The sequence below is a fragment of the Camelina sativa genome, chromosome 9 (assembly GCF_030686135.1).
Source record: "Camelina sativa cultivar CO46 ecotype springtype chromosome 9, ASM3068613v1".
NCBI classification, from domain to species: Eukaryota; Viridiplantae; Streptophyta; class Magnoliopsida; order Brassicales; family Brassicaceae; genus Camelina; species Camelina sativa.
The window spans coordinates 31,694,638-31,719,292 of record NC_141888.1 but is presented as its reverse complement, the minus strand read 5'-3'; the positions used below and the strand labels follow the sequence as shown (position 1 = coordinate 31,719,292).

The window sequence follows — 24,655 nt, the reverse complement described above, 5'->3', positions numbered from 1 at the left end:
GATTGTGCATTATATGATGGAAATTAGAGTAATATCGCATAATTGTTTTCGCTTTTTTCTATAGTAAATATTTGTTTGTTTATTTTGGTATGGGAAAAAAAATTTGCAAAAAACCTGTAGAATATCAGAGCCAGGTTTCGATCCTGGGACCTGTGGGTTATGGGCCCACCACGCTTCCGCTGCGCCACTCTGATTTGTTGAATATATGTATGATGTTTGCTCTTTTATATATTATTTTCATATATTTATAGAATATTATAAAATTTTTATTTATACTTAAGGAATAATATTAGATTCTTTGGAAGATTGACTTGTTTATAATTATTTGCTCAGTTTTTGGTTATATAAATTGTGATATAATTTAATGTTATAATTATAAATTCATATATATAAGAAATATGATGTTAACAATGATATTTTAGTATACATAATAAAACTTGTCAAAATGTAAAATACATTTAAAAAAAAATAGAGAGATTTTATCATGTTACAAAAATGACATTCAAACAATTAGAATCAGTTACTTGACAGTCGACATAAATAGGTAGTGAAAAAATATAATTGTTTGTCTATAACATCCTTACATATTTGCACTGTTTCCTCTACCAAAATCAATCACATATACTAGATTCAGCAAATCAACGGTTTGCATTTTACATATCAAATAAGCATTGACCTTAATTCATTCCTCGTATTGCAGTTGACGAATAAGTAAAGCCAAGACTGTACATAATTTAAAATTATTGAAAATTGACCAAAAGAATCAATCTAACAATAAAAATTCACAAATGCATATGCGTATGATATGGAGAAAAACCCCTACTACATAACACAAAAGAATACCACACGAAAGAATATTACAGCATAAACATTAACATAAAAAAACAACCATATATACAATCTTTCATTAGAAAAATTGTCAAATTACCATACAACAACTAAAACCCCTAGAAAACCGATGAATATTAGTCTTTTGGACAGACCATAATGCTTGAGACAGTCACCGCTACTCGAACTGCTGCTCGTACCGCTGTTACCACTCCCTCCGCCACCACGACTACCACTGCCACGACCTCCGCTGCTACCGCCTCCGCCCCCACGACCTCCTCCTCCTCCGCCTCCACCACTGCTTCTAAGCTCCCTTCGCCAAACTGGAAAATCGTTCTCAGAGAACGTTTTACTTCTTGTGACCAAACTATGTTTCAAATTGGAGCGCGAGACAGAGGTTTCGCTGGTTGAACCAACGGTTTGGATATGCGTATAAATCGCTAGGAGCAAAAGTAACGCATAAGCCATTGGTTTAGTTGATTTGTGTAAGACCATTTTTTGTTCTGTTAATCACAAATTACAACAAGAACAAGATGCGTTTGTGTTAATTATCTTTAGACTTCTATTTATACGAAATTTCACTCGGTACCCACGTCTCAATCTTTTACTTTCAATATTAGTATTTTAGTATAATAATTTACAAGAACTATTCTACATTTACTTTTGAGGAAAAGAAATGGATAATCTTGACATGATCAGCAAGATGTTGACGTCAAATTATCCTTGCAACGCGCAATCCTTTTATTAGAAGGAGAAATTTAAAACCACAAGTCAAATATATATGTAAGTCTAGCGGTTTCAAAGATCAAGGGTAGATTTTGAAAGTTTCTTGTCATACCCTCCAAATACTGATTCCTAATCACAAAGTATTTCATTAATTTTCATATGAAATTGACTTTTAAAAGTAAATTCAATTTTGTTTCTGTAATTCAAAGGAGTAGTTTTGTTCTTGTTGTTGTCACTTGTCAGGCCGCGTATTTGTTTTTGGTAAGACGCAAACGTTTCTTGTCTTGACTATTCAACCTAGGTCATGAAATTTTTTGATCAACTCTCGCAATATATAACGTGTTAGTTGTTTTCTGATTAATTAACAATATGTTTCAGGAAGTCCACATTTACATACCAGGTTTTGTAAGGTTCCTCGCAAATCTTATGGAGCTGGTAGTACCTATTGAGCAACTAAGGATATTGATTTTCTGACCACTGACATAAACTTATATATACCTAATCTGGTATAATTAATAGGAGAGTTTTGTGGACAACCCATTGTAAATTTCTCATTTTTGAATAACAGAAAACGATTCATTTGGAGATTAATCTGTAAGGAATATTAACAAAGAGCTATGATGTGTCCAATGGAAAGAACTAAAAACTGACACACATTTTGGAGTTTGTTCAAGAATCAAAACAGCAGAAACACAAGCTAAGATCACAAGACATGGTGAAGGATGAGAATGATCTTGGTCATTGGGTCATGTTATACCATGTCAGAAGATTCTTGATGTGCCGCTACTCCTCCATCTTCAATGCATCTTTACTCTTGTATACACCTGATTACTGTTAAAAACGATTTTGAACAGACATGTCATTTGATCAGTTTCAGGATTAGACAAAGCGCACACACTACAGTGACTACACTGTTGCTTCATCTTTCTATAGCTTCAATGTGTGAGACTCAAAGTGACATTCCCTGAACTAAAAATCAACACAGATAAGCGTTTTTTGTTGTATGTCATTGGCGTTCATGAAGTTCAAAGTAAAATGTGTCATTCTATTCCACAAACAAAAGGATAAGCCTCCAAATTTATGCAAACTTAGTAGTAACCTATCTAAACCTAAGCCAATCATCAACCGAATATGTGATTCAATTCCAAAGAACCAAAAAGTAGAAGCAGAGTAAACAGAGGAAACAGAGATAGTACCTCTCTCTTCCTACATCAACAGATAAAGCAGCACCACTCCCACAAAGCATCCGATGAAAAGCTCAATGAAACTTCTGGCTTTGCCTCCATCCGAGAACTCAAAGCTGTACTTACTAGTCATGTTATGATGCAAAAGCCCCCAGTTCCTAATCCCTTGCTTAGCATCTTTCTCAACAAGCTCAAAGATGTAAACCTCAGAAACACCTTCTTTCCTCAACGGTGTTCCAGATCCGCTTCTCAGATGAGTCAACAAAGCTTTCAAGAACATCTCACTGTACAGCAACGTCGCATCTACTTCACTAGCATCAATCCCAGAGCTAGGCCAACCAGTCTCCGCAACAATCACCGGAAGATTCTCATGCCCCATCACAGCCATAGCACTAATCACAGCATCAACCATCATATCAAAAAGATTACGGTACCTAACTCCGGTGGTGAGATCGTCTCTGAAATTAAACGGGAACTCTTCAAAAAGAGCAAACCCAATCGGAATCGAGAAGCTAGACCGGTACATGTTGTAGGGATAGAGATTGATCAAGAACGACGAGTTGGTTCTTTCGAGGAATTGAAGAATCGGTCTGATGATCACTTCGCCGTTAGGTTGTTGAAACTGCGCCGACGAAGGTGGGAACGCCGTGGGTACGATGTTGAAGAAAGAGAACGTCGTGGATACAGAGATCTTGTAGATTCTCAGATCCACGAGAGATTGATGAACGTTCTGCATCGCGCGGAGGAGAAACGGAGATACGTCCGGCGAGTAAGAGATCACGTCGTTCCCGACGGAGATGATCGAGATCTTGGTGCGAGGGTGAAACGGAAGCACGTGGCGGTAGACCCAACGCATCGCGAGTGAACGGTTCGAAGCGAGGAGAGGAACGAGTGGATTCGGTACGGAGAGGAAGAGGGATACGTTTGTGTAAGCGAAGGCGCGAATCATCGCCGGATTCGAGTCGAGGAGCCTCACCGCCGGGATGTTCATAGAGACGACTTTGGCGGCTATTCTGTCCGGGGAGAGTTGGGCGGTGGCGGAGATTGAAGCTGGAGTTGAGTATGTGACTCCGATCGTCGTGGCGGTGGTGATCGTCGTAGGTGTAGCTATGGCGGTTAACGTGATAAGGAGGACGAGGAGATGAGAGGAGAGAGAGTGTATCTTCTTCATTCTCTTTTCTTGGAAGTTAGAGAGAGAAAGTGAAATCGGAAACTGAGGATTCTGATCGATCAAGAGAAAGACGAAAAGGTTGAAGACGAAGTGTGAGAATGGGCGGGAGGATTCTGTTGGAGGAGTTACTGATTCTGTGTGCTACAGTGTATATTTGATACTGTAGACATCAATGTAAACTCAGACGCTGACGTGACTACACGTGTCCTCTGTAGCGTATGTTTGACCAAAAAGTCTTACGAAGTTGAATAGTATAGTCAAACCCCTCTGGCCTATTCGGAGGCTTTTCTACTTTATTAAACACAAGGAACCGAGAAGCTTATACATTCTTTAATGGCGACAGAGTCCGAGATACCCAAACTGAAGTTTCTGTAAACGAAAGTCTCAGATTTTATAGATACCAAAACACGAACAGTCTAACACAATCAAAGTTTGGTTTAGCAGACATCAATGGAGATAAGAACATGAAAGGATAGATTACACACACGCTCACACACAAAGACACAAACGGGAAAAAAGCAAACTGAATCAGTTTGGCATCAACATTCAAATTTTTAGACTAGAGAGGAGGAGAAGATATTATTGAAGTTTTTAAGATTCAGGATCCGCGGCTGCTGGTACGCCAGCAGCGACTGCAGCGGCTGCGGAGCGTTTGATGGAAGCGGATTTGATCAAGTGGTTGTAACTTCCCTTTTCCTTGAAGAGCTGAGCGAAATGGTGCTTGCAGTACAGGATTCCTTCAAGAGCTGCGTAGTTGGATGGCGAAAGTGCGCAGCCTCCATGTGAGCATTTGAAGCAGGACTTGTGATATGTCTGGCTCTCCACTGTTACCTGCAGTTTTTGGAACCAAAAACAAGATTTAAGCAGGACAGACCAAAGGAGCTTTCAAAGATCCCAGCAAGTGTTTTTAAGTCATGATGTCAATAGTTTTCATGGATTACTCGAGAACTAAGCACAAGCAATAGACGTGAATCTCCTTAACAGCTCAAACAGGTAAACTAAGCAACAAAGAACCGATATTTCCAGGGTTTATGAATCCATGCAAGACATTATGTTCCTTACAAGCTCTTGGTTATTGAGGGGATTATGTATTTATCCAACACATTAAAGAGAAAACATAGGTGAACTCTAGCAAATGATCAAACTGTGTTTTAGAGGACAGAAAGGTGATTACAGAGCTTCAGTTAATGGGGAAATGCATGAGTGAAGAGCTATAGATACTAAACAAGTTCTAACCTTCTCGATAGGATATACAGTTTTACTGCAAGTGGCGCATTTCTCTTGTGTACCAGAGAATCTGCCCGCAACTCGACTAGGTGTCCTTGTCTGAGAACAAACCAAGAAAGGGATATAAATAAAAGAGTCAATTAATGTGCCTAAAGAGCTTTTATTCCAAACCAGATAAGAAATACTTACCAGCTCAGGAGTTGCTGATTTGTCAGCCGGCTTTGCAGCTATGAGGAATCAAAGTTATAGACACATTACATCGATATCCAAAAGAAGGGCAAGAAAAAAAAATTGGAATCAAGGCAGAGACAAGACTACATACGTGACTGAAAGTTCTTGTTGAAACTACCAGACTCCTTAAAGAGCTGCTCAAAATGAGGCTTACAGTACAACACACCTTCCATGGATGAGTAACTGCTCAGCTGAAAGAAAAAAAAAAGACATTTACTTTCTCAGGAACTTCTTATGGGTACAATGTCAAATCATCATTTAACCAAAACCAGCACCGTTAACATAATATACAAAGGTTATTTATAAGGGAGAAAGAGACCTGAAGCCTGCTTTTGCAGTGAGTGCATTTGAAGCAAGACTTGTGATAGCCAACTCCATCAGCTGAGAGAAGCTCCACAGCATACACTGTCTTCTCACAAGCTTTGCATTTCTGTTGAGTTCCTGTAAAAGACATCTTCAAAGCCTTGCCTTCACTTTTCTCACCCTAAATTTTCAATGTCCAGAAAACAAAGATATAAGAAGCAAACCCCATTAAAAAAAAAAATCCATCTTTGTCCAAAGATCCTAAATTTCAAATCCATTTGACAATTGAAACAAGATTGTATCCAGACAAAAGGTAAATTGTAATCAGAGATAAAGACAAAGCCGATCTCCTAAGAATGAAATCGTAAACCTCGAGAAGATTAATCACAAAGGACGGATCTATTACCTCTCCTTGAGCTTGACTCTTGTCAAGATCTGATCCTCCAACGAAACTGCAAAAATACACAACGCCGACTTAATCAGAGAAAGATTGAGAGATGTGAAAATGCAAAAGTCAAATAGTTTCAAGAGACAGAGAGAGAGAGCTGTAACGTATATCTACCTTCAAATAACGAAAATGGAGGATCTTTGTGACGATCAAGACGATGATGAGGAAGAGAAGAAGAAGATGATGATACAGCAAGCAAAGGAATAATAATAAGATTTTGGTAAAAATCTTTTTTTTTTATCCTCTCCTTTTAGCTGGAGGAGACAGTGGGGTTCCACTTTGGTTTGTCCTCTCTCTCATTTTTAATTATTGTAACCGCTAAAAAAATTGAATTTTATTAGTATATGACTATATGTTACAAATAAAATTAAAATATGAAAAAATTATCTTCTTATCTTACTGTATATTTACCAAATCTAGGTTTTAAATTATCTGTTTATACAACTTTATTCTCCTGGAATGGAATGTATTTGGTGTTCAAGTCTCCTAATCAGATTTTATTATATGACTAAAAGTATCAAATAAACAACTTAAGGCAACATCTATTAATAAAACAACAAAGCATCGACCATATTAGAAGTGATAATAAATACATTACAATTGATCAACTACTACTCTAGAGTGCATGCAAGGCCAATTTCTTATTGTCCCAGCTTATTTATTTATAGCCTTGTCTTTTTCTAGGACATATCAGAAGGCTTCTTAACAGCTCGGAGCTGAACAGAGTTGTCAAAACAGTGGAAGAAGCCAAAGTGAGGGAACCTCTCATACCAAGTTTCTTGTGGCACATGTGTATCCCAATGTTCTCCGCTGCTGCTTTTACCGTATTTGTGAACCCATCCTGATCCGTTGTGACCTTCTCCCCAACTTCGGTTCCATCTGTCACCGTGCTTCCCTTCCCACCAAGTCTCACCTTGTTTCACTCCTTGAGCGCTCGGGTTAAAGTTCTCATCCCATTTGTCCCAACCGTCCCCTACCCATCGTTCAGCCCACTTGTCTGTGTACTTTGTGCTTCCGCCTTGTCCGTCATACTTCTCTCCCCACCTGGTATTAACCAATCAAGACAGATTTAGAGACATCATAGTTATTTAGTCACACTTTGTGTAGTTTCAATTCTATTTCCTTTACAGATGCAGAGGAGAACTACATAAGCACATATCTTTTGAAGACAAGGTAGGAGTGGCTTTTTACAATGCTAATCGCTCCCAGAACTCACAAGTCGAAATAACAAATTAACCAATTCTCGCAGACTAGGCTTCTAAATGTTAATAGAGCATTCTAACGAGCGTGAAAAGCCAATGTTTTGCTACAGAATCTCAGTAGGGTATAACTGAGTTGATGTTCAACAGTATAAGGTGTTAACGAGCTTGATGATATTGTTCAGGACTATGTGTTGTGAAAAGAGGGTTTTGAGTATACCTTTCATGCCAGACATGAGCATGGCCAGCATCAAGGGGTGTGTTGCGGTCAATGCTGCACCACTTATGAGCCCATTTTTCAGATTTTCCAGTAGCATCATAATGCTCCCACCACTTCTCTTGCCATTCATCACCTTGCCCACTCTTTCCCCATTTGTCTGCAGTTTTCTCCATATGCACAACACCATTCTCCTGTAACAGACAATTCAAATTAAGTCCCAAAATAGTCTACAGTACACTACATACCCCTGCAGATAAGTGTCTCAGTTTCTAGATTTATCTATAGTAACTACTTTTACACTGACCTGGCTCATCGACTCTCTCCAGAACTCACGCCACACGTTTCCAGTCGCATCACGTCCTGATTTCTCAGAACCAAGTTCCTTGAACCCAAAATCATCAGAAGCCTCCCAATACTTGTCTTGCCACTCAACAACACCATCAGCAGTAACCCCACGTATCATTGTCCACCTACAAACCACACCATCAGGTCTTTTCTCTACACCCGTTTGCTTCCACCACTTCAATCCGTCTTCACTAACTCCAGAGGAAGAAGACTCATCCAAACTACCAAGAACACGAGCCACTTCTTCCGCATTCGCTGAAGATACATCATCAAGGTCATGTTCTGTCGACGATGTCTCAGCAGAGCTGGGCTTCGTCTCAGCCTCTTTCCGAACCTCGACCAAAGACTCAAAAGGCGGGATAGTAAAGCTATGTCTTTCAGAAGAAAGCATACTCTCATAGGGTATAGAAAGAGAATCTGCTGATTTATCTTTCTCCAATACAGGATTAGTTGGAAACTCAACAGGCTTTTCCACAGCCTGCAAGTCCACATTCATACTTGAGCTTATCTCACTACCTTGAGGTGGCGTCCAAGACCAAAAATCTGGTCCTGGAGTCTCACTCCCAGAACTTTCAGACCGAGGCACATACACTGTTCTACTCCACATTCCTGGTAGATTCCAACAACATATGAATCAACCAAACCATAATAACCAAGTGAGGTGACTACTACTACTTCACATATAACCAAAACGAATGAAGAGCTAATAAAGTTTACCTCTTTTTTGAGTCTCCGTGACTTCTTCACTTGTGGCAGTGTTAACATCATCTGGAAACCCTTCCTTCCCGTCACCGGAACTGTTAGAAGCAAGAATCGCTTTAGCAGCGGAGATGGCTGCAGCGGCACGATCAACGACCTGCATTCGCTGAATCCGATCTCTTTCCTCGACAGAAACCTCAAGAATCTTCTGAAACTCATCACTCTTCTTCTCCAAATCACCTCCTTCCTCTTTTACACCATCGACGGATACAACATTCTCGGCAATTTTCTCAAAGGCTTTCTCTTTCTTCTCGCGATCAACAGCGTTTTTCCACATATCGAGGTACGATTCAGCTCCTTCATTAGAAACCCTAAGAATCCTCACACCGCTTCTACTTCCTCTCCGGCTCCTCCCGTTCGTCACGAAATTCACAGAAATGGACAAGTCACGTCTTCGCCGTCTTCCGTCGTCCCAGTGAGAGGATCCCAAAGCGGCGCCTATAGAAACACCTAAACGCGATGCCATTTGTTTTCTCTTCCCTTCACAATCCCAATTCCAAGACAGAATCAGTATTGAAAAGAAAAAACGAAAGTTTTTTTTTTTGTAAAAAAGCGGAGAGAAAGAAGAAGACGATCTCTATAGAATTGTGAGAGAAATTGTCATAAAGGATGGATTTTTATCATCACCTCACGTTGAGAAGAGAGAGTCCAAATCAAGATCTGTCCTCGAACGGAACTCCAAAATACACGGGAAATTAAAAGAAGAAGTAGAAGATGATCCACGAAAAGAATAAGAATCTCGGAGATTGTGTGTTTAAGCCTTTAAGCCAAGGACACTGTGAGAGTGAGTCCGTGATTGTAACTTGTACTTTGGGCCTCTATTCTTTTTCCTGATGTCGGCACCAGATATTGGGATATTTTAGTTTTGGCGGGTGGTGCAAAATAGAAGGTTTAATTATCTGTTTTATCTTTAATTCAATGCTTATGACTTTTAACTTTTTACATCATCATTCTCATTCATACATCATCATCATCATCTAATCTAACGAATGTGTTATATATATAGTAGTCTTTAGTAATAGTGTAATACTACTAATGAAAAAAAGGTTTTAATGCTCTTGCATTAAATAATACTGAACGCTTCATTTCTTGTTGAAGCTCAGATTTCAGAAGAGTAGAAGAACATAGTTGAGAGCAAAAAAATAAGGAAATGAAGCGGATCATAATATTTCTGAAATTCCATTAATCGATAATCAAAACTGACAAGAAGAGTCTATGACAAAAAGTGAATAAAAGGATAAAAACTACAGCTCCTGCGAAATGATACTTGTGATTCCCTTCCGCTAGTTTGTAAACTGTTCTTGAATCAAGCTTCCTGCATTAGGAAATCGAATCAGGATCCAGAAACAAAAGCAAAACTTAGGCTTATCTATTATAGGGATGAGTTGTAAGTGCTCTTTAACTACAATGCACAACCTTTCAATTAAAATATAGCCTACGTGACATGGTTAGAACATGTAAAAAGCAAAACAAAATTATCTAAAACCACAAGGTAAAAAATCAGTGGAAGGTGTATAGTCCTCAATTCTGATGATGATCCTAAACGAAATTAAACCAATAAATGGGACTATTGGATCAAAATTTAATTGAAAATGAGAATAGTACCTCATATGTTGCTTGGGTACATGAACACTCTGACTTTAGCTCCCTGAGATCAACACAGCAGATTAATATTGATAAGTCACAAGCACTGGAAAAAACAATCAATCAACCATGATATAATCCAAGAAAATTAACATACCATTGACTTAGGTGGTAGGTTTGAAGTGAACTTAGCACGGACAACACCACTGTTACCATGAGGCCTAGCGACCTTTCCCCAAATGCAACGGTAGTGAGAACCGTTCTTCTTTGTCTTTGCCTTGTAGATGTAAGCCATACGCTTTCCCTTGTACCAGTTAACCTCCTCTTGAGTGTTCACTCCTTCAATCTGGACGAGAGAAGTGTTGGGGTATTGGTTGGACTTGGACCTGACAAATTACTTAATAGTTTAGTAACCAAGCTTTGTTTCACGTTACAGGGCTTGCAAACAATTGCATATAAACACTAAATCAGAGACTTAACTACAAAAACACAAACAGAAGACTCAAATAATTGTCGGAAACTCTATTGTAAACTAGTCCATCATGTCATAAAGATTTCTGTAGAATTAGAAAACAAGATAGATGCTTAATGAAAGAGATAGATCTATGTTGATATACAAAACCAATTCACCCTAATAACTCAGTAACATTGCAAATGTTAATAAATCAATTCGAAAGGATGAAAATTTCAAAGTACCTCTTGTAACCGAGGACTGTTCCTCGAACATACAACCTGCAAAAACAACGAAACATATAGATTTCATCAGACTTAGCTAACCATTAACGAACAAATTCGAATCGGAGATTCAGCTGAAAGAGAGAGAGATAAGCTTCACATTCGAAACCCTAATTACCTAACTCTCTCTCCTTGACGTCCCTTCATTTTCGATCCTGCAACTGTGTCTTCTTCCTCTCCCCACTCCTTTTTATGCCGGCGAGCGAAACTTACAGAGAAAAACCCTAGCTTTCGTTAATTAGGTCAAGACTATTTATATACGGATTCATAAAATAGCACAATGCTCTATTGGGCCTTTGAGCTTTCTCCATCAACTTAGCCCATTAAGGCTAGGCCCAATTATGGCTCACGTTTGATTACTAAATTCATTACGTTTAAAAACTAACGAAAACAGTTTGAAAACAAGAAACAGAGATAACATAAACCATCACCGTATCAAGTTGCAATCTCTTCACTGCCTACGTTTTCGGATCGAAGAGTTACTCGTTGTTTGTTTCCAGGTAACGAGATATAGATTGATCAAGTTATAGAGACTCGGAATTGTTTCAAGTGCTTTGTTACTTGTTTTTCCGATCACTCGATATGGTGTTGGATGCATGGCTTCTTGATTTAACTTCACTTCTCTGTTTATTTGTTATTTTAGTATCTGTTTACTTCGTAATTTCGAAGAAGAAAAAAGAGATTACAACCATTTTTTTTATCTGGTGTAAGATATTACAACATTAACAATATCGAAGAATACAAAAAAAAATAATAAGAGTTTTTTTTTATCAAACATCAGCAAAAACATGGAAGTTTTTGGAATCAACGGATATGAGTCTAACAGCAGCAATAGCAGCAGCAAGAGACATTAATCCAAAGACGCAAACATTAAGCCAATGCCATAGCTTTTGCACAACACTAAGCTTTTCGTTCATAGCGACTAGATACATGTGATTCGCTAATATGAATGTCAGAGGGAACGTGCTTATCGCTCCCGTTAGGCTCATGAAATCTCCAAGAAACGGCAATAGCGCAGAGAGAAGAGTGCTTACCGCAAGGTAGCTTCCTCTTGCTACTGTTCTAAACAACAGATTCTTCAATGCCAATGGACTTCCTTTGACTCCATACTTTGTATCCATATACTCATAAGTCGGACTAGCAAAAATCTACAAAAAAAATCACAAGAATTTTGAACTGTTAAGCTTAGGAGTAAGACGTAAAAACTCATCATTGAGTTCTAAAGAGCGGTTTGAGGAAGAGAAACTTACATGTAAAGAGATAACGGATTGTAAGAAAGCGCAAATGTTAGCGAGTGCTTTAACCCAGACAGGTCCACTGACGCTGTTTAACAAATAAGTCGATGTAGAGGACCCGTAAGCCCAATAACCGATGAATGTAACGGCATACATTGGCAAAACACCAACAGTGAATTGAAAATACAGAGCCTTCATCATGTTTTTAACCACCGGTTGCTTCACTGTGGCCTAATCATTGCACAAAATATTAGGGTTAATGAAAAAAAAAAAACAGAGAAAGATTCGATCAAGCATGAATATATCGATGTGACTAGCTAACCTGTATTTCCGGGAGCATTCCCGTATTGAATGCGAAAACCAGATTTGCTGCTGCTCCTGTTATAGTAAAGAGTTTGTTTATTGATGATCCTTGTATGGTATAGTCTCTTTCAGGTTTGTTTACTCCTATTAAAACCAAAACAAAACACACAAAATGGTTTAAAAAAACACATATCAATCAAATGTATCATTTAGTTTTTGTTTTGGTTATATCAAAGAAGTATACCATCTTTAGCTGATAGAACTATTGCAACAACAATGTAGACTATGCTGAGGATTGTTGAAACTCCGAGCCAGATTCCAAGAGCTGATAAATGAGGAATACCGATTGCGAAAAGCGCACATACAACACCCGCGATGGCGATAAAGTGAGGCAGTTTCATTAAGCTGTCATCTCTAAAAAGCACATAAACAGCCTGCACATAATGCAAAAGCAGAGCCAAATGAGCAGCTGATGACTTAACTCACAACAAAACAGGTGAGTTTGTTTTTATCGTACCTTTAAGGCAGAACCAGCAAGTATGATGAAGCCACAATTAATCATGAAAAGATTGACATATTGCAATCCCCATGTAACACGGTACATCTTTTTACCTGAGGCATCAAGCAAATACACATCTTGTAAGCCTGAAACAACCAAAATCAATAGTTAAAAAATGTAAAAAAAGGAAGAGGAATGTACCGTAGATGAAGCCTGCAAGGTCTCTATAGCGAATGTGTCTCTTTCCACCAAACTCATGAAGCTTGGCGACAAGAGAGTTTGCATAAAGGGAGATTCCGGTAGCAAGAAGGAGACCAATCACACCACCAATCCAACCCAAAGGAACCATGACTGTCCCGGAATATCCCAACACATAAGCACTGTTTATACCGGTTGTTAGAACAAACGATACCTGCAACCATGAATCTGTGTACAATGCTCAAACTGTTAAAAAGCTTACACACATATACAAGATAGAATAATAAGCCACCCACTCATTTTTTTCCATCCCAAATACAGTTTTCAAGAGTAAAATCAAAACAAAAAAGCAGAGTTCTGTATAGAGAAACTGAAATATGGAAATTACACTTGCTATGCATGCATAAGTGAGTTATTAGTGAATCTGACGAAGAAGACAAAAGGCTACAGTTTATTAGAAAAAAAAAAAACAACCATAAACTCCCCAATTAAGTACACTTTTGGCTTTCCAAAGACTAAATAAAAAAGAACTTTACTTCAAAAGCTCGAGATCAAGCAGTAAACGACAAAGTTGATCCACCCAAAAAAGAGCAAAAAAGAAAACAAAAGGACAATATTTGCAATAACAATATAAATTCCAAAGATAGAGGATAAGAAACGAACCACTGCTAATCTGATGAGCAGTCTCAGGGACTTCGAGATCGAACTTTTCTACTGCTGTAACTTTACGGTTCCTAGATTCACTCGTATCCATGATTCCGACAAGACTCTGTTTAAACCCCTTAACTTTCTTCTCCCACGAGTTCGAGAACTGGTTTTGCTCTCACACCCCAAAAAGACAAGTTTCTTGCTTTGGGTTTAAAGAAACAAAAACAGACAATTCTATTCCACACAAAAAGTGTGAAATGGAATTGATGATAAATGAAAAAAGATGAATCCTGTTTTTTCTGAGTGTTTGATCTTTTGGGTCGTTTGACAAAAAAAAAAAAAAGAAGATCTTTTGGGTCAAATTTAATAGAGGGATGGGTCAGAAAGATGGATACGTCTCTGTGTCACTTCTGTGTTGAATTATTTGCACCAGATCCTATAAAATGTGTAGCGAACGTTTCAGTGTATTTAAATATGATGAAAATACATTTTTTCTTTTTTCTTACCATAATAGTACTAAAAAGGAATGGAATCTTGAGAAATAAAATAGATATGAACGAATCTTACGAATCATTTTTGGAAAGGCTAATAATTAATTTTAGTCCAATCCAATGCAAGAAAACTTATCAAGAAAATTAATCTTTTCTTTAATATTTTTTTTATATAATCGTATTGTTAATAGCAGTGTTAATTTTTCAACAGTCGTCCAATTAACTACAACATTTTTCAAAGTATAGCAACGTGTGAACATAACTGCTGCTGGTTTACAACTTTTTTGATGTAATTATTTGACTAACCATTATGACATAATCTTCCTTTGACTTCTTATTACATTATCCTGAAATTTTAATTTTTTTCTCTCTCTCTTTTGTCCTATGTATTTAGAAATGGACTCGTATGATCGACTTAAATCATAATTCATATGTCCTCTCTGTTGGCATAATCCGAAGGTTATCTCAACTAATTCACTCGTACACCCAAACCCAAAGTGAAGATGCAATTAACATAATAACATCAAAAATGTAATTAAAAAGTCAAAAAATCACATTATGTTGTCTGATTCGACGAATAATGAATGAGTCCAAGTGTCCAACAAAGGCACACCCAATAAATTTAAATCTGAAATATATCAGTTTTGCAGCCTAGTGTGAAATTTTAAATGTGTGTACAATTTATAGTTTTGCAGCCTAGTGTGAAATATTAGCGTAGCTGATAAGTCAACTATATGATCCTCTTCCAAACATCTTATATGCCCATTTCCAAAAAAATATTAAAAATTAATGTATCACACAGAATATTACAACAAATTTATTTATTTTTAAATGTTAAGTTGAGTTAAAATAAAAAACGGAAAGTCTAAAACGAATTAGAAAAATAAAATTCAGCCTTTACGTAATCTACGTGGCTTTATTTGTGGACAATAAAAAATTCAACACCATGCAAAAACTTTATGATGGGAATTTTCAGCCCATCGCGTTCACATGGGTTTGACTTTTATTATTGACTCATAAAAGATGGAGGCATGGAGCATACTACTAAGTACTAACTGTAAAAAAACAGTTGTAAACAAGTCGTTTTTGCACCAAAATAGTTCAACCTTTAGGTTATTTATAATTTATACCTTAATACCTAAAAGACTATGATTTTCACATATATATATAAGTATTCTACAAAAAAATGAAATATTTGTTTAAAAAATTTTCTAATCTTTTTTCATTTCTAAATTGTTTACTTGAGTTAAATTTTGCATCATTTTTCTTTTTATTGTTTTAAAAATTAATTCAAATATCTTTATTTGACTTCTTAAATTTAAATAATATAGAGTACATAAAAAATATAAAAAAATAAATTACCATTATGAAAATTAAATTTTCATGAAAAAATATTTTTTAAAAGATAAGTAAAAATAATTTATAAAAATAAATATATATGTATCAGAGCCAAGTTTCGATCTTGGAACCTATGAATTAAGGGTCTACAACGCTTCCGCTGCGCCACTCTGATTTACTTGCGAAGATTATGAATCTGAAATCTATAATTGTATTTAACGATTTTTATAGAAGAATTATTTAGAAGTTTTACACATAGCAAATTAGATGTGTTTTTTCTTTTTGACCAACCTTATACATTTGTATCTAAAATATGATATTATACAAAATTTTGATCATGTTGATCACGAAAAAGCAAAATATCTTTATTTGACTTTTTAAATTTAAATAATATGGAGTACATAAAAAATATCAAAAAAATAAATTATCTTTATGAAATTTTAATTTTCATGAAAATATATTTTTTAAAAGATAAGTAAAAATAATTTATAAAAAATGAATATATATGTATCAGAGCCAAGTTTTGATCTTGGGACCTGTGGGTTATGGGCCCACCACGCTTCCGCTGCGTCACTCTGATTGACTTGCGAAGATTGTGAATCTGAAATCTATAATTGTATTTAACGATTCTTATAGAAAAATTATCTAGAAGTTTTACACATAGCAAATTACATGTGTTTTTTCTTTTTGACCAACCTTATACATTTGTATCTAAAAAATGATATTACCCAAAATTTTGATCATGTTGATCAGGAAAAAGCAAAATATCTTTATTTGACTTCTTGAATTTAAATAATATGGAGTACATAAAAAATAGTAAAAAATAAATTATCTTTATGAAATTTTAATTTTCATGAAAATATACTTTTAAAAAGATAAGTAAAAATAATTTATAAAAAATGAATATATATGTATCAGAATCTGAAATCTGAAATCTATAATTGTATTTAACAATTCTTATAGAAGAATTATCTAGAAGTTTTACACATAGCAAATTACATGTGTTTTTTCTTTTTGACCAACCTTATACATTTGTATCTAAAATATGATATTACACAAAATTTTGATCATGTTGATCAGGAAAAAGCAAAATATCTTTATTTGACTTCTTGAATTTAAATAATATGGAGTACATAAAAAATATCAAAAAATAAATTATCTTTCTGAAATTTTAATTTTCATGAAAATATATTTTTTAAAAGATAAGTAAAAATAATTTATAAAAAATGAATATATATGTATCAGAGCCAAGTTTCAATCTTGGGACCTGTGGGTTATGGGCCCACCACGCTTCCGCTGCGCCACTCTGATTTACTTGCAAAGATTGTGAATCTGAAATCTGAAATCTATAATTGTATTTAATGATTCTTATAGAAAAATTATCTAGAAGTTTTACACATAGCAAATTACATGTGTTTTTTCTTTTTGACCAACCTTATACATTTGTATCTAAAAAATGATATTACCCAAAATTTTGATCATGTTGATCAGGAAAAAGCAAAATATCTTTATTTGACTTCTTGAATTTAAATAATATGGAGTACATAAAAAATATCAAAAAAATAAATTATCTTTATGAAATTTTAATTTTCATGAAAATATATTTTTTAAAAGATAAGTAAAAATAATTTATAAAAAATGAATATATATGTATCAGAATCTGAAATCTGAAATCTATAATTGTATTTAACAATTCTTATAGAAGAATTATCTAGAAGTTTTACACATAGCAAATTACATGTTTTTTTTTCTTTTTGACCAACCTTATACATTTGTATCTAAAATATGATATTACACAAAATTTTGATCATGTTGATCAGGAAAAAGCAAAATATCTTTATTTGACTTCTTGAATTTAAATAATATGAAGTACATAAAAAATATCAAAAAAATAAATTATCTTTATGAAATTTTAATTTTCATGAAAATATATTTTTTAAAAGATAAGTAAAAATAATTTATAAAAAATGAATATATATGTATCAGAGCCAAGTTTCGATCTTGGGACCTGTGGGTTATGGGCCCACCACGCTTCCGCTGCGCCACTCTGATTTACTTGCAAAGATTGTGAATCTGAAATCTGAAATCTATAATTGTATTTAACGATTCTTATAGAAGAATTATCTAGAAGTTTTACACATAGCAAATTACATGTGTATTTTCTTTTTGACCAACCTTATACATTTGTATCTAAAATATGATATTACACAAAATTTTGATCATGTTGATCAGGAAAAAGCAAAATATCTTTATTTGACTTCTTGAATTTAAATAATATGGAGTACATAAAAAATATCAAAAAAATAAATTATCTTTATGAAATTTAAATTTTCAAAAAATATATTTTTTAAAAGATAAGTAAAAATAATTTATAAAAATATATATATATGTATCAGAATCTGAAATCTGAAATCTATAATTGTATTTAACAATTCTTATAGAAAAATTATCTAGATGTTTTACACATAGCAAATTACATGTGTTTTTTCTTTTTGACCAACCTTATACATTTGTATATAAAACATGATATTACACAAAATTTTGATCATGTTGATCAGGAAAAAGCAAAATATCTTTATTTGACTTCTTGAATTTAAATAATATGGAGTACATAAAAAATATCAAAAAAATAAATTATCTTTATGAAATTTTAATTTTCATGAAAATATATTTTTTAAAAGATAAGTAAAAATAATTTATAAAAAATGAATTTCAGCGTCCTTACAATTTCACAATTTCATTGTTTTCATTTCTCTTCCTTACAAAGACCCACTTATGTCCAACTGGTATAATTTCAGGTGTTGTCCTTAAGATCGGACCAAACACACTTCTCTTCTTCAAAGAGTTTAACTCCACATCAATAGCTTCTTTCCATTTAAGCAAATTTTTGCTTTGAGTGCACTCTAATATAGATGTGGGTTCATGATCCTCATTTATCTCAAGTGCTACCTTGTATGCAAATATATCATCAATGTCGACATCTTTTCGGTTCCATTGTATTCCAGACATTATATAATTGATTGATATCTCATTGTTATCAATCCCTTCAGGTTCTTGAGGTTCAGCGTCCTGAACTTTACTTTGTACCTTAGGAGTTTCCGCGGCAATGTCTGTTTTTTCATTAATTCCCTGAACCTCGGTCTGTTTTGCACCTTTAGACTTCCGAGGGTTCTTATTTTTAGAACCTAATGGTCTACCTCGTTTCAAACGTGGTTTAGACTCTGTAGCAACTTGATTATTGTGTTCCTTCTGAACATCAATACGTACTGGTGCATTGCAAGCTGGTATGTACGATTTTGTTACTCTCTTTGGGTCAGCAAAGGAACCTGGCAATTGATTAGCTAGCTGTTGTAAATGTATAATCTTTTGAACCTCTGCATCACATGCTATAGTTCAAGGATCTTGCCAATTTAAGTATGTTTGATTCCATGTTAATTCCTTGACCAGCTTGCTAGTCTCACCACCTAACATAGGGAATTCAGACTCAACGAATTGACAGTCCGCGTATCTGGCCTTAAATAAATCTCCTGTTAATGGCTCAAGATACCTTATAATAGTGGGAGACTCATATCCAACATATATTCTCATCCTCCTTTGAAGTCCCATCTTAGTTCTCTGTGGTGGAGCAATATGTGTATAGACGGCACAACCAAATGTTTTGAGATGGGATAAGTTTGGCTCTTGACCCGATAATAGTTGGGATGGTGAATATTTGTGTTCACTAGATGGCCTGATGCATATGAGCTCTGCTGCATGTAAGACCGCGTGTCCCCAAGCCAACACAGGAAGCTTCAATCGCATTAACAATGGTCGAGCTATCAATTGTATTCGTTTAATGAAGGATTCAGCTAATCCGTTTTGTGTATGGACATGTGCCACAGGATGTTCCACACTCACCCCCATGGACATACAATAATCATTAAACGCTTAGGATGTAAATTCACCAGCATTGTCTAGACGTATAGTCTTAAGTGGAAACTCTGGAAAATGTGCTCTTAATCTTATGATTTGAGCTAACAGCTTAGCAAATGCTAAGTTCCTTGTGGATAACAAGCAAACGTGTGACCATCTGGTTGATGCATCTATCATCACCATGAAATATCTAAATGTCCCACATGATGGGTGTATTGGTCCACATATATCACCTTGTATCCTTTCCAGAAAGTTTAAAGTCTCGTTTGTGACTTTTACTGGTGATGGTCTTATGATAAGTTTCCCTTGTGCACATGCTACACAAGTGAGATTTTTAGGGAAAACTTTTCTCTCTTTAAGATTGTACCCATTCGAACTCTTAATCAGTTTACGTATCATGTTCGAACCCGGATGGCCAAGCCGGTCATGCCATAGAGTGAATTGTTCTTTGAACAGTTTGTGCTTTGCCAAGTTAGCTTCTATCATGTTAATCTTAGCATGGTATAAACCAGTGGCTAGTGCAGGTATAGTCTCTAGGACCTTCTTTTGTCCTTTTAAAATTTCTGTAATGTATAGGAATTCTTTAGTTCCTTCACCCTTGGTTTCAACATGATAACCATTTGATCTTATATCTTTAAAGCTCAATAAACTTCTCTTAGAGCTGGGTGAGTATAAGGCATCACTTAGTTCAATATGTGTGCCATTAGGCAACAATATGTGAGCCTGGTCGTAGCCTTCTATAAAATTTGCTATACCCGCAATTGTACTAACATTAGCACTTTTCATTGTAAGATTTATGAAATATCTTTTGTCTTTTAGTATAGTGTGGCTGGAACCACTGTCCACCACTAGTTCACTCATGTCATCGGCCATTTCTATAAATAGGACAATAATTTTATGTTTTAACAAGACAATCATATAAGATAAAATAAAATCCATTGAATTTAAATCAAAGTCATTACATAGAAGCAAATTAAATCATAAAAGCATAGAATTAAACCAAAATAAAATTGAAATTCAATCATCATTCTTGAGGCAGTCGGAAGTCTCATAGTCAAGTAAGTCATCCTTCTCATGATCGAAGTCTCCTTCATCATCGATATGCACATAGTTGGCTTCTGAATTCTTCTTCAGAACTTATTGATATGCATCAATGAGATGTTTGGGAGTTCTGCAGTTCTTGGCCCAGTGGTTTGACATACCACATCTGTGGCAAACCGATTTGGCCTTGGTGTGTGGTTTAAAGGACCCACGGCCCCTACCACCACGTCCGCGGCCTCCTCGGCCAGCCTGGCCTCCACGACCACCACGTCCTCTGCCACCACGGCCACGGCCGTAGTGTCTTTCTCTGTGGACGTAGTTGGTCTCATTAGGCTCTTTAAGCTCTTTAGGCTCTACTGCATTTTTCTTTCCCAAATCAACCTTGTTTGCTTCTGGTAATGGGGCTGTACCAGGAGGTTTCATAGCACTGTTCATCAGCAACAATTCATCATTCTGCTCAGCTAGCAGTAAACACTCAATGAGTTCCCCATAGTCAGCAAAACCTTGATGCCGATATTGTTGCTGAAGAACTCTGTTATTAGGGCTGAAGGTAGACAATGTCTTTTCTATCAGCTCCTTCTCAGTCACCTCTCTTCCACACAACCTAAGGAGTGAGACAATCCTAAAAAGCTCAGAGTTATACTCCTCCACTGATTTGTAATCCTGGATCCTTAGGTTCTTCCAATCAAATTCGGCCTTTGGAAGGAGCACCGTCTTTTGGTGCCCGTATCGGCGTTTAAGCTGTGTCCAAAGGGCGAGAGGATCTTTAATGAAGAGGTACTGACTTTTGAGATACTCAGCAATGTGATGATGCATATGCTGGAGACACTTATTCTTTTTCTTGTCAGTGCATTCAAATTCCTCATCGATGCACTCATGCAAGCCATTTGATTTCAGATGGATCTCGGTGTCATTTTCCCATTGCAAGTAGTTCTTTCCAGGAGCTTGCAAGATAGAAAGAAGGTTTGCCATCTGCATAGAAAGATAGACAACCGATAGTTAGCATGCGATATTTGAGATAAAACCATGCAACATTAATTCAGGTCATGCGGTATTTGAGACCGAACCATGCCTTAGGCCATGCGGTATTTGAGACCGAAACATGCCTTGCCTCTTATAGATTTTCGTGGTTTAAATTCATGCATGCAAGACAACAAAATCAAATAGGTAATGCATGCAACAATTTCCTTATTTCTAGATAGGATTTCCTTTTCTTAAGTTTTCCTATTTGGTCTAGGATTTAGTAAATTTTGTTTTAAGAGTTTTAGGAACTTATCCTAATTAGTGATTTAATCCGAAATTTTATGTTTTAATTATAGAATTTTAGCAAAAGTTTTAATTCAATCGGATTTACTCTTAAACAATAAAGTTAATTTTACATAAATTTTAGGATAATGATTAAGATTTATGGAAGTTATCCTAATTGATCCTAGACAAATTCATGCTCGAGTTTTATGGTTCTCATGGCCGAAAATTTTACGGGAAAACTATGTTCAAGTTTATGTTTAAGGAATCCTAAGAATTAATTCATGCAGCCGATTCTATATCAATCTATACATGGTCCGATTTTAATATGATGCATGAACAATCCAAGTTTTAAATCTCCTAGAACAGTTTGATTAATATTTATCTTATGAATCTCGAAATCTAACAGTTTTAGTTCTAGGTTCTTATGCAACAATCAATCAAGCAATAATAAGCAATCAATCTGAATTCAAGCTTGATATCTTTTCGTGCAATTGACAAACAATCTAACAATCCTATACAGCCGATTTTAAAGTTTTATATGGTATAGAGATCTTAGGATTTGTTTGTTATGTACTTGGATGTTTTGAGGTTCAATAGCTTTAAGGATCAGATTCGAGTATATGGTTTTAAGAAGGTTTCGATTTTGTTTACCTTAACACCACAAGGATTCTGACTGGTTTGATCTGGGAGCTAAAGACCTCAGATATCTCTCGAACCTCGAACCTCGAACTGCTTCCCACGAACTGCTCCTCGTACCGCTCGCACACGAACTCACCCCCGAACCGCGAATCACAAACCTCGATCAAGTTATCGATAGAACTTGATCACGAGCTAAGGTATGCTCGTGAACAAGAAGATCTTCGAACAGAAAGGTTTTTAGTCTCGGATGGAAGTAAGAACAGAAAGTCGATTTAGGGTTTTAGGGAAAGAGAGAATCGGCGGCTGCCTTAGGGTTTTAGGGTTAGAGGCTATCGTGTTGATAACGTGTTGTGAAACTAGAGAGTTAGGGAGAAATCACTTGTTCTTATTGATAATCGCATGAATGAGGTTACATATATATAGAGTTTACATTAGACCGACATAGGACTTAAGCTAATGGACCGATGGGCCTAAGAGGCCGAGACACATAACACACACGGTAGATGGGCCGGTCGATGGAGTCCACTAAGTGTTTTACAACACATAGCAAATTACATGTGTTTTTTCTTTTTGACCAATCTTATACATTTGTATCTAAAATATGATATTACACAAAATTTTGATCATGTTGATCAGGAAAAAGTAAAATATCTTTATTTGACTTCTTGAATTTAAATAATATGGAGTATATAAAAAATATCAAAAAAGTAAATTATATTTATGAAATTTTAATTTTCATGAAAATATAATTTATAAAAAAATAAGTAAAAATAATTTATAAAAAATGATTATATATGTATCAGAGCCAAGTTTCGATCTTGGGACCTGTGGGTTATGGGCCCACCACGCTTCCGCTATGCCACTCTGATTTACTTGTGAAGATTGTGAATCTGAAATCTGAAATCTATAATTGTATTTAACGATTCTTATAGAAGAATTATCTAGAAATTTTACACATAGCAAATTACATGTGTATTTTCTTTTTGACCAACCTTATACATTTGTATCTTAAATATGATATTGCACAAAATTTTGATCATGTTGATTAGGAAAAAGCAAAATATCTTTATTTGACTTCTTGAATTTAAATAATATGGAGTACATAAAAAAATATAAAAAAAATAAATTATCAATATAAAAATTTAATTTTCATGAAAATATATTTTTTTAAAGATAAGTAAAAATAATTTATAAAAAAATGAATATATATGTATGAGAGCCAAGTTTCGATCTTGGGACATGTGGGTTATGGGCCCACCATGCTTCCGCTGCGCCACTCTGATTTATTTGTGAAGATTGTGAATCTGAAATCTGAAATCTATAATTGTATTTAACGATTCTTATAGAAGAAATATCTAGAAGTTTTACACTATTTTCTTTTTGACCAACCTTATACATTTGTATCTAAAATATGATATTGCACAAAATATTGATCATGTTGATCAGGAAAAAGCAAAATATCTTTATTTCACTTCTTGAATTTAAATAATATGGAGTACATAAAAAATATCAAAAAAATAAATTATCATTATGAAATTTTAATTTTCATGAAAATATATTTTTTTAAAGATAAGTAAAACTAAATTATAAAAAAAAGAATATATATGTATCAAAGGCAAGTTTCGATCTTGGGACCTGTGGGTTATGGGCCCACCAAGCTTCCGCTGCGCCACTAGGATTTACTTGCAAAGATTGTTAATCTGAAATATATAATTATATTTAACGATTCTTATAGAAGAATTATCTAGAAGTTTTACACATAGCAAATTACATGTGTATTTTCTTTTTGACCAACCTTATACATTTGTATCTAAAATATGATATTGCACAAAATTTTGATCATGCTGATTAGGAAAAAGCAAAATATCTTTATTTGACTTCCTGAATTTAAATAATATGGAGTACATAAAAAAATATTAAAAAAAATAAATTATCATTATGAAAATTTAATTTTCATGAAAATATATTTTTTAAAAGATAAGTAAAAGTAATTTATAAAAAATGAATATATATGTATCAGAGCCAAGTTTTGATCTTGGGAACTGTGGGTTATGGACCCACCACGCTTCCGCTACGCCAGTCTGATTTACTTGTGAAGATTGTGAATCTGAAATCTGAAATCTATAATTGTATTTAACGATTC

The 24,655-nt window shown here is 35.2% G+C and overlaps 7 protein-coding genes and 1 non-coding gene across 9 annotated transcripts; all 8 read right to left on the bottom strand.

Moving 5' to 3' along the window:
* Positions 1-122: 122 nt before the first annotated feature.
* TRNAM-CAU (transfer RNA methionine (anticodon CAU)) lies at positions 123-194 on the bottom strand. Its single transcript has one exon. It is a non-coding gene; the product is annotated as a tRNA-Met (tRNA).
* Positions 195-924: 730 nt separating this feature from the next.
* On the bottom strand, positions 925-1,296 carry LOC109126480 (uncharacterized). The gene has a single exon (XM_087465842.1). It carries the CDS (start codon positions 1,294-1,296, stop codon positions 925-927), a length of 372 nt encoding a protein of 123 aa, XP_087321968.1.
* Positions 1,297-2,108: 812 nt separating this feature from the next.
* On the bottom strand, positions 2,109-4,040 carry LOC104712221 (glucan endo-1,3-beta-glucosidase 2-like). Its single transcript, XM_019229346.2, has 2 exons — positions 2,751-4,040; positions 2,109-2,385 (listed from the first exon to the last, which is right to left on the bottom strand). The coding sequence occupies exon 1, from the start codon at positions 3,907-3,909 to the stop codon at positions 2,761-2,763; it is 1,149 nt and encodes a 382-aa protein (XP_019084891.1). The 5' UTR covers positions 3,910-4,040; the 3' UTR covers positions 2,109-2,385; positions 2,751-2,760.
* Positions 4,041-4,275: 235 nt separating this feature from the next.
* Positions 4,276-6,436, bottom strand: LOC104712220 (LIM domain-containing protein WLIM2b). Of its 2 annotated transcripts, XM_010429068.3 has the most exons (7): positions 6,233-6,436; positions 6,077-6,122; positions 5,687-5,851; positions 5,459-5,558; positions 5,326-5,363; positions 5,146-5,235; positions 4,276-4,740 (listed from the first exon to the last, which is right to left on the bottom strand). In XM_010429068.3, exons 3-7 carry the CDS (start codon positions 5,819-5,821, stop codon positions 4,501-4,503), a joined length of 603 nt encoding a protein of 200 aa, XP_010427370.1. In that variant the 5' UTR covers positions 5,822-5,851; positions 6,077-6,122; positions 6,233-6,436; the 3' UTR covers positions 4,276-4,500. The 2 variants fall into 2 exon arrangements, with proteins under 2 accessions (XP_010427370.1, XP_087322177.1); XM_087466051.1 differs by having other exon boundaries at positions 5,146-5,363; positions 6,233-6,399.
* A 151-nt stretch (positions 6,437-6,587) lies between these two features.
* On the bottom strand, positions 6,588-9,515 carry LOC104712219 (protein LIKE EARLY STARVATION, chloroplastic). Its single transcript, XM_010429066.2, has 5 exons — positions 9,269-9,515; positions 8,600-9,121; positions 7,842-8,491; positions 7,538-7,728; positions 6,588-7,162 (listed from the first exon to the last, which is right to left on the bottom strand). Exons 2-5 carry the CDS (start codon positions 9,105-9,107, stop codon positions 6,799-6,801), a joined length of 1,713 nt encoding a protein of 570 aa, XP_010427368.2. The 5' UTR covers positions 9,108-9,121; positions 9,269-9,515; the 3' UTR covers positions 6,588-6,798.
* A 277-nt stretch (positions 9,516-9,792) lies between these two features.
* On the bottom strand, positions 9,793-11,616 carry LOC104712218 (large ribosomal subunit protein eL33x). The gene is made up of 5 exons (XM_010429064.3): positions 11,079-11,616; positions 10,922-10,957; positions 10,383-10,611; positions 10,247-10,289; positions 9,793-9,956 (listed from the first exon to the last, which is right to left on the bottom strand). The coding sequence occupies exons 1-4, from the start codon at positions 11,105-11,107 to the stop codon at positions 10,248-10,250; spliced, it is 336 nt and encodes a 111-aa protein (XP_010427366.1). The 5' UTR covers positions 11,108-11,616; the 3' UTR covers positions 9,793-9,956; position 10,247.
* Positions 11,617-11,638: 22 nt separating this feature from the next.
* LOC104712216 (proline transporter 2) lies at positions 11,639-14,361 on the bottom strand. Its single transcript, XM_010429062.2, has 7 exons — positions 13,859-14,361; positions 13,199-13,423; positions 13,016-13,110; positions 12,743-12,932; positions 12,518-12,642; positions 12,211-12,426; positions 11,639-12,108 (listed from the first exon to the last, which is right to left on the bottom strand). The coding sequence occupies exons 1-7, from the start codon at positions 13,947-13,949 to the stop codon at positions 11,731-11,733; spliced, it is 1,320 nt and encodes a 439-aa protein (XP_010427364.1). The 5' UTR covers positions 13,950-14,361; the 3' UTR covers positions 11,639-11,730.
* A 6,240-nt stretch (positions 14,362-20,601) lies between these two features.
* LOC147939045 (uncharacterized) lies at positions 20,602-21,597 on the bottom strand. The gene is made up of 2 exons (XM_087465841.1): positions 21,036-21,597; positions 20,602-20,720 (listed from the first exon to the last, which is right to left on the bottom strand). The coding sequence occupies exons 1-2, from the start codon at positions 21,595-21,597 to the stop codon at positions 20,602-20,604; spliced, it is 681 nt and encodes a 226-aa protein (XP_087321967.1).
* Between the last annotated feature and the right edge of the window lie 3,058 nt (positions 21,598-24,655).